This window comes from Charadrius vociferus, unplaced genomic scaffold (assembly GCF_000708025.1).
Source record: "Charadrius vociferus isolate BGI_N301 unplaced genomic scaffold, ASM70802v2 scaffold115, whole genome shotgun sequence".
Lineage (NCBI taxonomy): Eukaryota > Metazoa > Chordata > Aves > Charadriiformes > Charadriidae > Charadrius > Charadrius vociferus.
The window spans coordinates 2,909,706-2,925,188 of record NW_009648636.1 but is presented as its reverse complement, the minus strand read 5'-3'; the positions used below and the strand labels follow the sequence as shown (position 1 = coordinate 2,925,188).

At 38.8% G+C, this 15,483-nt stretch overlaps 1 protein-coding gene across 1 annotated transcript in view; it reads right to left on the bottom strand.

The window, feature by feature from the left end:
• Positions 1–604: 604 nt before the first annotated feature.
• The window catches only part of PRMT3 (protein arginine methyltransferase 3), a 163,246-nt gene continuing 148,367 nt past the window's right edge, over positions 605–15,483 (bottom strand). The window contains exons 14-16 of the mRNA XM_009886303.1: positions 13,224–13,274; positions 12,936–13,023; positions 605–714 (exon numbers count right to left, since the gene is read on the bottom strand). Coding sequence (XP_009884605.1) covers positions 605–714; positions 12,936–13,023; positions 13,224–13,274 — 249 coding nt within the window. The remainder of the gene's footprint in view (positions 715–12,935; positions 13,024–13,223; positions 13,275–15,483) is intronic.

The following is a 15,483-nucleotide window of genomic DNA, read 5'->3' as shown; positions in this document are numbered from 1 at the left end:
CAATTACACAGAAAACAAGGAAACCGGCAACCGCATTATATAACATACTCGGTTCATTTATTGAGATAAATGTAACTGACGTGATACAACTTTTTAATTACAGAAGTGTAATAAAAATAAAGTCTTCGTCGCTGCAATCCTGCAGTTGGAATTCCAAACTTACTCCCACTGGGATTTTCCAGCTACTGTTGAGGTGGCACTGGCATATGATTTAGCTTCTTCTTTCATAAAAAAAAAAATTGCAAAACGATTTTGCCAGCTAGAGAACAAAACAATATTGAGAGACCATATTTATTATTCTGCACAGCAAGACTTTAATCTGATTTTTCTCACTTTGTAGTCTCACGTAACCCAAAACCATCTTTCTTGCCTTCCCAACAGGTGAAACGCAGCAGACTCTGATTTTGTCATCAGTCTCCACGTCCCAGCGCAAAAGCACCCAAACCGTACTCTCGCAATTCTAGGTAAACTTTTCATATCCTTGTGTGTGCGTATACATACACAAATCCAAGAGTTTACCATTTTTGGATATTTAGAAACAGTTATCAACAGTCAAACTTAAATGTTAGATTTAACGTTTCCCAAAGTTATACGTGCAGAATTTTCACTGAAGGCTGTAGGTCTGCTGCGTGTCCTTCACTGAAAGGGTTATGAAGAGCGACCGTGGATCCTTTCTGTTTTTGCGGACTGTTATCTTTCCTCTCAGGGCCTCTCCTGCAAAAGTAAAAAGGAAATTAGTACGCATACATTACTGAATCACGCACAGTAACAGCAAAGATGTATTACATACCCTTATGTTGAATGAGAAGGTGTTCCCAATTTATCAGAATTAAATAAGTCTACAAAGGTTTCCTTTATGTTTTCAAAGCTCTGAGCAATGGCCTTGACAACAAACTTAAGTCAAACTGACTGCAGTTAAACCTGGCGAGCTGCTGAGTTATGTTTGATGCTTTACTTCTCAGATGACCCGCCCAAAGAGTTCATACGCCAATTATTTTACTTGTGATTGGGGAAAACCACTGTATTCCTTGGCTGCATTAACTGCTTTTTGTATCTGGTTGCGTTGGATCTGCACATCACTACCTAACATTTCCCGGGACACACAAGTCTCAGCTGGACAGGTAGTAAATGCTGTTGTACTATTTCTCACCCCATCCCCCAGATTCAAATATCAACTCGTTTTCTCATGAGATTATACACACCATCTTTAAGTTCTTGAACATAATTTCCATCCATGAAGTCAGCAAATTATTAGCAGCAGTAAAAGAGTATAGAAAAGCAAAATTGCTAGTCCGCAAAATTCAATATTGCGTTATTCCTTTGCTGAGCTCCCTAATTTAAACGCATCACTACTATCAACTTTGAGTAAAACCGAGTAACCACAGAAACCTATTCCACTTCCTACTGCATATGCCATGTGGTTTGTATTTGTACTGCATTTAAGCTCTAATCCATAACATTTTTAACTGGCAGGAAACATTAACACAGAAATCTTCACAGCATTTCAAGTACCTACATTATTAATTGCAAGTTTTGTTTTACAAACTATCAGGCTTTCTTGAGCGTATATGGCTTGGCATAAATGTGCTTCAGCTAAAACCAGAGAGACTGCTTTGACACAGATGAAAAGAGCCAAGTCACATCTAGAGAGGCACAACTCTCCCTTTGGTGTTACTAAATTTAAGTAAAAGCTTTTGCCCTAGAGAAATTCCAGGCCTTGATGTTTCTGTTTAACATTTTGTCCCAGCCCGCGCTGATCAAGCCTGGTTCCACCCCAACAGCAGCTACAGTTCCACAGCACATCAAGTTCTTCCACGTTTACTCTTTACATAATTCAAAAGTCTGTTCTAGATTTTTAAAGAACTTTCAGATTCTGAAATAAATGAAGAGAAAAACCAAACCTGCTGTGCTGGCTTAAGAACTTGTGTATAGTCTCTAAGAAGAGACGTTTTACTTTTCACACACAAGACAGCAGATTATTTGTGGATCTGTAAGTCCAATTTCATGATCTAACAGTCCATTTTATTGTCATGCAAACACACTCAATGGGTAAGATGTGAAAAGCCTTTATAGCTATGCAACCTTCTGAAACTTTATACAGGACAAGACGAAGGGATAATGAATCCAATTCTCTACAGGCACAGCTGTTCTTACCTTCTTCGCCCCCTCGCATCTAAGATGCTTATAATAAGAAGATAGCAGAAAACTAGATTTACGGATATCAGGAGCTCCAGAAACTGATTCACGCTATATAAATTTAAAACAAGACTTCAAAGTTTGTGTCTATCACGTAAAAGTCACACAAACTGAAATCCACACATAGCTAGTCCTAGGGTTTACTATCCGCTTATTTGAAAGTTTTATTCAAAAAGCAGTTTTGAGAGACCAAGCTTTCAACAGGGTTCTTGATTCCACACACTTAAGAAGCTACTGTTATTAACAATATTCATATTTTTGAGTATGAAGCACAAATTTACAGAGAAGGCAGCGCAAGAGGACATCAAAGAGTATAGTTTTCATATTAGCTTTCCTCTGCTTCCCCCAACCCCCATCCCACACCCCAACAAAAAGCCAGCAAATTCCATGATCCCTGGGCAGTGCCATAAGAATCTTCCAGACTTGAGTGCTGGACTGGGAAGCAGGGGGGTAACAAAAAGAAAAGCCTTGGATTTCTGCAGAGCGAAGCTATGGGGGTAAGAGTTTCATAAGTTTCCCTAAACCATATACAACTGACATTTCAGATACGAGGTCCCCACTAAATACTGGAGAGAGGCTAATAAATTCCAAAACCATTAGTGTGGCTGTGATTTTACCTTCAAGTCTTCAGTTTCATGCAAAGAGAAAACCAATCAAGAGGTAAAGAAATGGAAGCAAACTGCAGACTTATTTGCAAATGCAAATTTCTTTGTTGATATAGATATATGTGACTAAATACATTAACATTGCGCATATATGAAAAGATTACTTTTTAAACATCTCAGTATTTGAAATATTTACATACACGGCAATTTCAAGTATGTATGTGTGAAGAATGGCTTCCCAATTTTGGCGTCTGGACTAAAAGCTTGAAGTCTGAAGGTATCAACATCTCTAAGTGGAAACAACTAGATTTGTATGTTTTTTTGAACTACCTAAATACTTATAGTACACTGTGGACCAAAGATTACTTCAAACTCAGATTAACACAGGAATGATTTCAGACTTGTCACATACAAAAGTAACTAAACCATAGTTTTGAAAACAGCTCAAGATACAACCCAGAGGCTGAACCCAAATACCTTCAGGTTAGTATTTTATACTTTACTTATTCACAGGCAAGTGAAATTCAACGGCCTAAACTGCAGAGAGGCAGAATGGATTCTTAATTTTTAAATCTGACAATGTGTGAAATTTTAAAATTAACCCCATATTTATGTTAGGAAAAAAAATAACATTAAAACTTTAAGCTAACAGCATTAACGTTTCCAAGTAAAATCTGAAATGACATGTCCCAGCAAGAGACTAATTTTGAAGCTGGAGGACTTCCACCTTCTGTAACACATTGGGGGACTACAAGAATTGGGATATCTTCTTTGGTGGCCTTCAGTGAGATATTCAAAAGGTCAGTTACAGCTCAAACTTATGCAACTTACATGTCATTGCAAAAGCTCTTGAGTGACAAATTCTGTTTCTATACCCCGGCCCCAGATTGATGACCAATATACATATTCCGTTCTTTTTAGCTTTAGGAAACTACGCACTCAGTGAATATTCTAGTATCTAAAGAAAAAAAAATACATAAATACAGATATTGCCTCATACTGCAAGGAAATATTATCTATACAGGCTTGTTAGTCTCGTTTTTAAATGAGGTTACCAAGCAGATCTCTCAATTTCACTATGCTTTTGTGAAGATTGCTGCTTATGGTTACTAGAAAAAAAACCAAGATCAATTTATTTTCCATCCTTAATAATACCTGAAATTTAAGTTAGATTTGTAAATATTTCGGGAGCCCATCGTTGGAGCCACTTCAAACCACCATTTCAAAACCACAAGAATTACAATTAAGAGATGTTTCTGTAAAGACATTATAGGAGAGCATGATCTTGATCTACAGCACTAAGTTCTGCGCTGCTCTTCCATCAGGCCTCCCTTGCCCCATTCATCTTCATCCCTCACACCAGCCACATCCACTGTTACCACTTTTCCATCTCACTGGATCCAAAGTATTTCCCAGCTGTTCATTACTCACTGTGATTTAAACACCATTGTTTATCTTCTGCTAAAAAGCTGAAATTTTCAATATTCTTACCGCAAAACCAAAAACAAATAGCAATTTGAAAACTAAGCCAGTTTAAAATTCAGTAAGAATTGTAGAATTCTCCATTTGGCACAATTCTCAGTTGCATCCACAAACAGTAAACTTACAGGGTATTTTCTCAAAGGCTGCAGTATAAACACCTGAGAAAGCTTTTCAACAAGAACGACTGTGGTACCAACGCTGTACAAAAGATCAAATAGTAATTTCATATTTTTTTGATAATTTAACAGTTAGTTGGAGATTCCACTTCAATTCCTGTGCAGCGTTATTATTAGGACACAAATGACTGACATAATACAATGCGATTTGCAAAGAATTGCAAAAATGATTTCACAGATTACTTAAATAGAGACAGATTTGCCAGGTAGAAGGACAAGGTAAAGAAAAAAGGGCATTATAGCTTATTTCCAGCTAGCACGTTTAACCTAGTTGGAACAGACAGATTGTCAGAACTGATGCAAAATGAATTATTTGATATATTTTAGCACCCTGTTATGTTGAATGTTTTAAAAATTGTGAAGACTAAAGAGCCTCTAAGAGAATTAAAATCCCACTATTTAAATCAATCCATACGGCAATCTAACCCTTTAGAACATTTAAAACAAAGCAATACAATAAGTGGAGTCAAATAATTTCACAGATCACAGCTGACTTCACAAAACAGAACCCTGAGATTCTGTTCGTAAAGGCAGCTAATGAAACGACGCACTCCATTTTTCTCAGCTGTTTCTTATGCGGTAACCACATTAAATCTGCCTTTCTAAAGAGCCTTTTCTGAGGGCCGAAGCAAACAACAGCAGTGCAACCAACTAACAAAAAGGCAGTTCTGAACAATTAATCAATGTCATGTAGATAGAAAATGACTGATGTTTGTTCACCATTCTGCTGTCCTGTGAGCCGCCGGGAGGAAGCCGTCTCCGGGACTCAGCTGCATCACCTTGCTCTTATCACGCTCAGTTGAATGCAAGTGAACCACACAGTGCCATTGCAGTTTGATTAGGACAAAACTGAATCCATTACGATCCCCCTCCCGCATTCTTATTATCCCTTGGGGAGCCCTGAAATTTGTACCCAAAAAGGAAAAAAAACAAACCCCAGAGTGCTGCACAAGCTTGCTAGCACAGGAAAAAAAACACATCCCTGGCTCCATACTGACCCACTGCCGAATAACACACATCTGATTACAATGCTCTACAGTACACTCTATACATGTGCTCTCAGCACTCGAAATAGTTTATTTTGGTTCTGACTTTCACCATCAGTGAAACTGTCCGCAATTGTATCTTTCACTTACGTTTGTGCAATACAATCATACATCAGACAAGCCTTCAGTTTGTGAGCACACATGCCTCAGTGCAAGAGCTCTACGCGCTATCACTAAGGGTGTTCCATATTTTTTCAGTCTGTAACTTGATTAATCCAAAAGGATTTGGCTGAACCCAAAGACTCCATCCAGTCTCCTCCATATATATCCCCAACATCTACTTAAAGTTCAAAATGATTCACAGCAATGAACTTGCAATGTGAAGAACTGCCCTGCCTTTCAATACAACTTGGTGTCCCCCCCTCCCTCTGATTATGAACAAGATTGAAAGAGTTACTAAAGGTAGCCAGCGATCGAGATCTTTCAGGCTTCCTTCTTATCTTCCCATGGAAGTGCGTTATGAAGGTAACAGTGAGACGAGTAAGAACATGGTACTCAAAGCATTCTTTATCCTGACTCCCACTAAAATTTAAGAACCTTACGAAAGATCTCACTGGAATTGTTTCAAAGACAGCTGCGAGAAAACTGGGTTGGATTTGGGCTAAAGATACCTAAACTACCAAACTGCTGGTGAGAAATATCTTTACAAATCCCCTACACTGCATCAACCACAAGCTTCTAAGTGGAGTCACATGCGCCTTCACAGTTACACAACAGTAAGCTTTGACACTGCTCTTCACGATAAGGTTGTCCTGGCTTGAGGTCGACAATTTAAATGTTATTTAGTCCTTCACTCTAATTTAAACTCACTAGACCCACTACCTTATGCAACACTGAGGTCTAGCATGCAGCTGGAAAAATGCAAGTCTCAAAAGCATTACTCCAGAATGGCTAGAAAGTAGTTTCCGTATACCATTTATCTTCCGAAAGCGAAAAAGAACAATGTAAGACAGAAATCATTTGTGGTGGAACCAAGAACACTTCCCTTAAACTCAATAACTTATCCTTAATTCTCCCATTCATCTTCTTAAACTGCAGGCACCTGCAGCTGCCACCTTCCCATTCGGCCACATCTCTCACCATCCCCAAACCCTGTCTTTTCCTCTCATGCCCCGAGTATATTCTCTGAAGAGTTTTTGTACCAAAGTGGCATCATTCAACTCCCCAGGACAACCTACGAATGAGGCTGCTGCAAAGAAGTCTACGCAGCCAGTTAAGGTAAGACAACCTAAGATAATGTGCACACACCGCAAGTGACTGAGATGCCCAAAGCAGCTCAAGTACCAGAAATAATTGGCACTGTGAATGCCAGATATACGGTCCTCCAAAAAGTATAGCTGCGGTTGGCAACCTCACTCACCTAGAACTAGTCTTAGTTTACTGTTTTTTGCAGTAGACATCCTAAACTTCTTTGGCCCAATCTTTCTCTCTCAGTAGTTGTGACAAAATTCTGAGAAACCCAGATTGTTGCTGCTGTCTGAGCCATATGCCCTTGCAGTCTCAGAACCCGCAAAGGGGGCCACACAACGTAGCACAAGAAATCCATCCAAGTTTTCCTGTCCAGAAGCAAAACTTCTATTATCTTTCAAGGAGATAAAACAGCTATGGGAAGTGATTGTCTAAATTCAGAGCCTCAAATACACACTTACAAATGTTTCTGGCAAGTCAGCAGGACAATTTTAAACTGCAGATTTTGAAAGAGAAGAGCATAAGACATGCAAAATTCAGTCTGACCTCAAAATCCAAGTTTTAACAATTACGAGATTTTAAAAGCGACCATCATTTTTGAAGGTATCTCTTGTAAGCAAACAAGTGACAGAATCCTACAGACACTACGTTGCAGCTGGAGACAGGCAAAACAGACAGTAAAATCTCAATTAGGAACCAAATTATCCAACTGGGAGGTACTGAAATACTTCAATATTATGTAAGATCAAAACATTCAGACAGATTAATTGTGCCAGTGTTGTTTTCCTACTTTTAACAAAACTCTCTAGGTAGACAAATTAACATTTTTCAGTTTGTAAATTTAGAAACTGCTACTCAATTATGGAGACTGGGGAGGTAAAGATAATCGAGGACTTTGCAGGGGCTTAGTCATGTGAGTTCTACTTCAGTTTTGCTGCGTTAGCCCCTTTTAGCACCACAGAAAAACAAATCAAGGTTTTATTTCCACTGCAACGTAATACTCAAGAACACAAAATGCCGACAATACACAGTTTTATTGCTAACAGAATGTGCTTGCATACAGATCGGGGTTTTAACTTAATGCACTGTTACTGAAAAGATTCTGTGGCCCCTTTAAAAACATTTTTGTAAGCATTTCATTTATTTACTAAATGCTTGAAACAAGCAAAGCACGATGCTATTCTGTATATTATTTTTTGTTTATGAAACTGAGCAGGAATGTTTCAATGAAAGGAAGAGACTCAGGTTCGGACCATTAATAAGAAAAAGCCACTGCTTTGGCATCTCAATTTCAATTTTCAAAATAAAGACATTTTCAAGCTGTTAAAAGGGCTGCTAAGTGAAGCCTTGTACTCTGTAGGGAGTCTACAATACAATACTCTTTCGTCTGAGAAACCCCAGTTTTTCTGGCAATAAAAATATCATCTGGCTTCTTTCTCCAGTTTCTTTAATTTTACCGCATGCTAAGCAGTTAAAGCATATCCGACATGTTGATGCTATCTTGTTTTACTTCATTGTACATCAGCTTCAAGTCTCTCGTCACAGTCGGTGAGGAGGAAAACTAGCTTTTCAGAATACGTGAGTAGTAAGAGATTATCCCCCACTCACACATCAAATCTAAACCAAATCAACAGAAATTATCCATTAAAACTATATAAAAAGCTGTCTACCATAGTCTGGTGTCAAGCTGAAATTCAGTGGCTAATCAGAAGTATTAATTAGGTATAACTTTTATTGCCTTGCTCTCCAGACCTTGGGACCTAGATTAAACCTCTCCCATTTCATCCCAGGGAATCTGCAAACACCGCACACCGAGCGCAGGCTGCGGCAGGAACGGCAAAGGAGGGAGGATTAGTTGCAAGCCCCGTCCTTTGGCTTGTAATGGCTTGATTCTGTTATCATTAGAACAGAGATCAAAACATTCAGTCTTTTTTATGGCTGAGAAAACAGATCTAATTTTACAACAAATAACCTGGCATCAAACAGCTGAGAAAATGAGGTAGTTCACACTGCAGAACAAAACAATTTTGCCATGGCATAAAGGAGACTTTTTCTGTTAAATACCCAACAGGTTCAGATATCTGTAAGCTCAACCTCTTTTACAGAGCAAATCCAAATACAAGCGGTGCTTTATAACCAGTTCAGGCACATCCCCAAAAGCTATAAAGCATCTGGAGAGACTTGAAGTCAGCCTTACTATTTTACTCAGAACTAGAAATCTGAGATAACTATTTTTCTTTACCAGGGAAAAAAACCCGCCACTCTGTCTGAAAGATGCTTTCAAAACAAGAAAACATTTTAAAGGTATTTTATACCACCAAATTCCTCTTTCACAATACTGAAAGCAAATGGCACCATGGATACACTGCTCAGATTATTGCATGACTCAAATCATACTATTTCTATTTATTTTCCAATATTTAGGAAGAAAAGAGCTTGTCCTGACACAAACAATGTTGCAGACAACATCAAGTTGGGTGGGAGTGTTGATCTGCTTGAGCGCAGGAAGGTTCTGCAGAGGGATGCGGACAGACTGGACTGATGGGCCGAGGCCAATGGTGTGAGGTTCAAGAAGGCCAAGTGCCGGGTCCTGCTCTTGGGTCACAGCAACCCCATGCAGCGCTACAGGCGTGGGGCAGAGCGGCTGGAAAGATGCCCCGAGGAAAAGGACCTGGGGGTGTTGGTCGACAGCCGGTTAAACAGCAGTGTGCCCAGGCGGCCTAGAAGACCAACAGCATCCTGGCCCCTATCAGGAACAGCGTGGCCAGCAGGGCTACAGAAGTGATCGTCCTCCTGTACTCGGCACTGGTAAAGCCCACCTCGAGTGCTGTGTTCGGTTTTGGGCCCCTCACTACAAGAAGGACACTGAGGTGCTGCAGCGTGTCCAGAGAAGGGCAACGGAGCTGGTGAGGGGTCTGGAGCACATGTCTTATGAGGAGCAGCTGAGGGAACTGGGGGTGTTCAGCCTGGAGAAAAGGAGGGTCAAGGGAGACCTTAGACGCTCTCTACAGCTCCCTGAAAGCAGGTTGGAGTGAGGTGGGGGTCGATCTCTTCTCCCAGGTAACAAGTGACAGGACGAGAAGAAACAGCCTCAAGTTGCGCCAGGGGAGGTTTAGGATGGGTAGTAGGAAAGTTTCTTTGCTGAAAAGGTTCTCAAACACTGGCACAGGCTGGCCAGGGAAGTGGCGGAGTCACCATCCCTGGAGGTATTTAAAAGAGGGGTAGATGTGGTGCTGAGGGACATGGTTTAGTGGTGGTTTTGGTAGTGTTACATTTACGGTTCGACTTGATGACCTTAAGGTCTCTTCCAACCTAAATGATTCTATGAATACATTTAGTCACAAGTGGGTCTTCTTCGCTCTTGCCTCCTAGTGCCATACATATATTTCTTATTCTAAGAATTTATACAGAGGATTGATGAATATTGGTAAACACAAAGATGGACATCACGGCTGAAGCCTTCAAACGAGGCAAATGTATTTAATCTAATATGGTTACCTTTTTCTTCAGTTAACTTGCATTGAGAAAAGTCCATCTGAAGACAAAAAGTTTCCCCAAAAGCTAAATTTGGAGTGGAGCTCAGTTGAACATGCCAGGCAGAAACAACGCATGGTAAAGTGGTAAGAAGCAATGCTAATTCGTTAACAAGTGACAGATGAGAAACAGCTCGAAGTGCAACTTTACATACACTGCAAAAGAAGTTTGAGCAGTTTGTTTAGCTGGTAAAATGGAAAGTGAAAGATTGAAAAAAATCAAAGAATATGGTTAACCACTTACTACCAAGATTAATATTTAAGCTGCTATATTTAGAAAGGAAAAAAAATCCAATATAAAAAATGGAAGGTTGGTAAATCTGTATTTCTAGTAACATGTCTTGAGGAAAAAAGATTTTTGGAACAATGAAGGAGAAAGATCAAAGGTGGAGAGAAGGTTTTTTCAAAAAAAATCACCTAAATTAAGCAACATTCCTATGTAAACATCAGGAGACACCTTCTGCCCTGATGGTCTTACGTCATCCATAAACAAATATCCCACAGAAATTAAAACTGGGATTACAAAGAAAAAAGACATTTCATCAAGAGTTTCTCTCAGAACCTTCTCTAATACTAGAAATAACAGTAGAGAATCCTCGATTAAAATGGTAATTTTGTATAAAATATAAAAACAGACAGAATGAGTAAAAGAATATGAAAGGGAAACTTCAATAACTGTGAAGAGGTGGCGGCGGGTAGAAAGAAACAGTGGTAAGAAGATTTGTTATGGGAATAATTTTAAGAAATATAAGCTAATAAAGAGAAAGGAAGGAGTTACGGCAAAAGCGATCTTGAAGGTCAACTAGGTTGTGTTCACTGCTTCAAAGCACACCATTTCTGCAGTTGTCTTCGGAAAGTCACCGCACCTAGACTAGAATTCTAGAGCCAGGCACACCTCCCAGTAATTTCACACATTTACCAAATGTCAAATGATCTATGTAATATTAAATAATGTGCATATTCTATCAAATGTCATTGCACTTAAAAAAATTTCACTTCACACTCCATGACATTGAAATTTAATGAGTTGCAGCAAGGAGACCTTAGCCAGCCTTGTCTAGAAAGAGAAACCCAACAGAACACAAGCCAAGTACAAACGCACCAATGCTTATGTGCACCCCAAGAAGTGATGGGACCTAAGAATATGCAAATAAAAATTACTTAAGAATATAAAGTCAAAGCATGAAAGAGAGAAATGATTTGTTGGGTAACACAGACCACAGTGCCTTTAGGAAAGAAGCTTCTGGTAAAAAGCTGTCGTGGCTAATAGCTGGAAGAAGCAACTGGTAAAGCAGTGTAATTGACTGCAGATGCTGCTTTCACCATTGTACAGTTATAATTAGGTCTGTTAAGAGACAATATTCCATCTATGTCAATACTTGTCTACAGCATCTCTAAATGTTTTGACCTCAGGTTTTTGGTTTTTTTTTTTCAGCACCCACATAAGTTTTTGTATGCTTTTCCCCAATATTTCTGATCTATTTGTAAACTGTTCAGGTTAGGACCATGTATTACCATGAGTATATTAACTGATGAGCAGAAATGAGCCCAAATCTGAGGTTCGTCCCTTGGTCCTGCTCGTCTGTAATGAAAAATGGCCCTCAAAGATAATTAATTCACCACTGGGTAAGAGTTCAACAGTGATGAGTATATCTAGTTATTAAGTGGACAAAAATAAAATAATAGAAGAGCATAAAGATTTAACTACTTTATTTCCTTTGATCATAAAAAGACTAGGTGAGTCTGAAAGAAAGTGCAGTTCTACAGGAATAAAAAGGCAAGACTTAAAATTTTTGACCTGTTATATGTCCACCCTCTTGGATGACTACCCCGTGACGGCCACAGATATATTTCTGTGTCCACAAAGCAAGGACTATTTGACTACTTGCATAGAAATGTATTTTCAAGACTTACCAAATACAACTAATTAAAACCACTAACGAGCATCACTTTAGTCTTCAAAACCTTACTTCAACAATTTTTCATCTGAATTTTGGGTTATCCCCGATGCCAACAAAAGCCTTTTTACTTGCATCAAATTCAAGGTGAAAGCTACTATGGTACTCACCCATTTTATAAAAATGTACAGTTTATCAAAATAGGTTTTTCCCATACTTCAGTGGATCAAGCTCATGGTTGTGAGTTCTTTGAAACTGTTTTCAATTTACAGAGTAATCCCACAGTGCCAGGTACAACACCCATACGTATATTCGTGATTCATTTAACAAACGCAGCATAGTTCAAGAGTGCTGCAAAAAGTCCTGTGCAATCACTTATCAAATATGATACTTAAGAACACTAGTAATGTTAAAATTAAGAGGACATTAACAGCAGTGTTCTGGTCTTATTTTTTTTTGCCTCAGAAATGCTTTGATACAAAAGTTCTAATCAAAATTAAAGTATGGACCTACGCAAGTATAAGACATATGTCCGCTTACATTATAACTATGCAGACATTTATATGTATTTTTAAAACTGATTTGTACCGATAGATGTAGATAGATTTGTACCCAGATTTTTAAAACTGATTTGTACCGATAGATATTTCCCAGTGCTTTGAGGCAAAAAAAATTCTTAACAGCTGCTGAAAGATTTATTTACTAGTTCTTTTTAACATTTAAATCATTTCGAAAGTATTTTAAATTTACATTTAATGATAACAGCAGTGTAACACAACCATTGTTGCACCACAACTGAATTTAAATATACCTGCTTCTACAGAAAATGGTTTCTCCAGGAGAAAAACTGTCTGTTTCCAGTGCGTTTTGGTACACTGGGGACCAGTTGAAAACAAGACCTGCAATGGAAGAGTTCAAGAGTTTGATTAAGAACAACATTTTTGATATCGCACCACATCAATCAATTACTAAATCCACATGCACGTTAGTGTTTGCTACAGCAAAACAGACTCACTGTCAAACACCTTGAGGCAGAATAAAATACAAGAACACCCTCATCTCAAAAATGTTTTAAAAATGCGTAACCCCAAATACTCACCTTATTGTGACAGTTCTTCTCAAAAAATATATCAAAATAACCAGCAACTGCCTATAAAAACAAAAAAAAAGAAAATGCAAATATAATGAAGGAGTAATAGTGATACTCAAGAAAAAGTGTATCATTAACGCATACATTTATTGGGATTGCTACTCCTTTTTAAGCCTTTACTAAGAGGAACGAGCTTAGATTTATGCTTCAAGCACACTACAAATCCTAACTAAAAAAAAAAAAAGATGTCGTCACACAGAGACAAATTTTAGTTTGTCTTTCCAAAATAACCCACGCACCCTAACTGCAACTAGAATCACATATGAGAAAACAGCCTTTCAAATGTGCAAACCCACGAGCATTAAATTCAGTCCTTGTCCTCTATGGCTCCCACAACCCTCACTAAACACACACAGAGAGTGCGAGGGATTCTGCATGACATATTCACTCTTTGCGTATCTTAACACGATTTTCCACAAAAGCTCCTCAGGAACAGAGGCAGAGCATAACCTGGCAGGGAATATTTTCCTTCCTCTATTACATACACACACAGATAAGGAAAAAGATTCACAAATTCCTCATGCTGACCTTTTCAGCAGTTAATAGCTTCTACTAGTAACTCTCCATAAGATTCCCAGGAACACTTCTTCTGTCCCTCCTGCCATCCCACTCCTAACCTCAAAAAGAGCCTCTCCCTTCAGCGCATAATTCCTTAGGTGGGACTTTTCTTCCAGCTTGAAAAGGAAAAAAAATACAAGATGTCCACACACAAAACAGTATACCAACACTATTAGTTATACAACCATCTAATACTTACCTGCTTTTTTAACTAAAAAAAGCCTTGTGAGAGTCCCAGAAATTCAGAGAATTCAAAACTGTAAGATGCTAATAAAAGACCATCCCCTCCTGCTTCACCTCTGAAATCCTGTCCATGCTCACCTTTATTTGCTTTCTACTGTCTCCTAGGAAAAAGCTAAAGCAAATCAGACCATAGGCTGAAGGCAGTTATGCTTTTCTACTGTATGTCAGCCTGAAGAAATGGCCCAGAATAGAGCTTTTGAGGAACTCCAAGTACAGGAGCTGGGGGACTCTCTCCCCCTCTGACAGCAGGAAAGGATTCTCCCCACGTCAGCTACGGGACATTCCAACAAGAGACATACCAATTCAATGATGGCAATCCCCTTGCATGAAAACTCACTGCAAACAACTGATCATAACCTTCCCCTCACGGCACCAGTGTTTTTCTCCTACTCTAAGTCGGGAAACTGGTTGCTCAGAACAGCTACAAGGGACAAGTTCTGCAGCAAGCCCTTCATCTTGACTCAGCGATAGATTATGAAGGGGGGAAAAAAAAAAAAAGTCAAACACGCTGACAAAATTAAGGTAACAAACCAAGTAGCATAGGTCTTTATCATTATGAAATATGTAATCTAAATGATAGCTAAACCATTCTGGTATTTTTCCTCCCTAGTCTAAATCCAGAACAGATTTCACTAACGTGGTGGAGAATACGATGGGTTAAAGCAAGTACGCCTACGTTAAAGCACTTGTGTTAGGTTTTCAACTAAGGGCGCTCCAGAGAATCCTGGCAAGTTCCAAATTCCAATGTAGGCAAATATTCTTAAAAAAAAAATAAACCAAGGAGACACCGAGGGACCTTCGTGACAAATGAGCACCAGGTGTTGGAAACAGGGACTCTTCCATCTCTTTAGTAAACTCCTATCACTCAATGCTGAAAATCTCGTTTCCAAGTGAATTACAGCCTTGTCTCTAATATGCCTTTTTGAGTAAATATTGAGAGGGTTTTGCAAAGTTTTATTGACCCATCAGACTACTTTTATTGATGCACAATCTTTTCTGGACATTAGTCAGAGATCTACCAAGTCATAAAAATATTTTTCAATCATCAGGTCAATACTTTGATATGCTTACAAATAAGACCTAGGATATGATTACTGGAGAAAGGAACACAGGGTTGAGACAACAAAAATACATTAAGAATTGAGGGGAAAAAAATTGGCTTCTAGAGAAAACGAGACAATCAAGCTACATTTTGGACTAGAAAGCTAAAAACTCCAAGCAGACGTGCCATCGCTAAGGTGGATGCAATTATCTATAAATTTGGCAGCAAGAAGTAACAGAAACACCCTACGTGCTACCCTGAAAAAATGTTCACAGATTAGCATTTTTTGGGGGGGATCAAGTTGAGGCTGAAAGGAAACTGCAACTACAAGCAAAAAACCATCCCTGCTACTTGCTGACTCCTGTG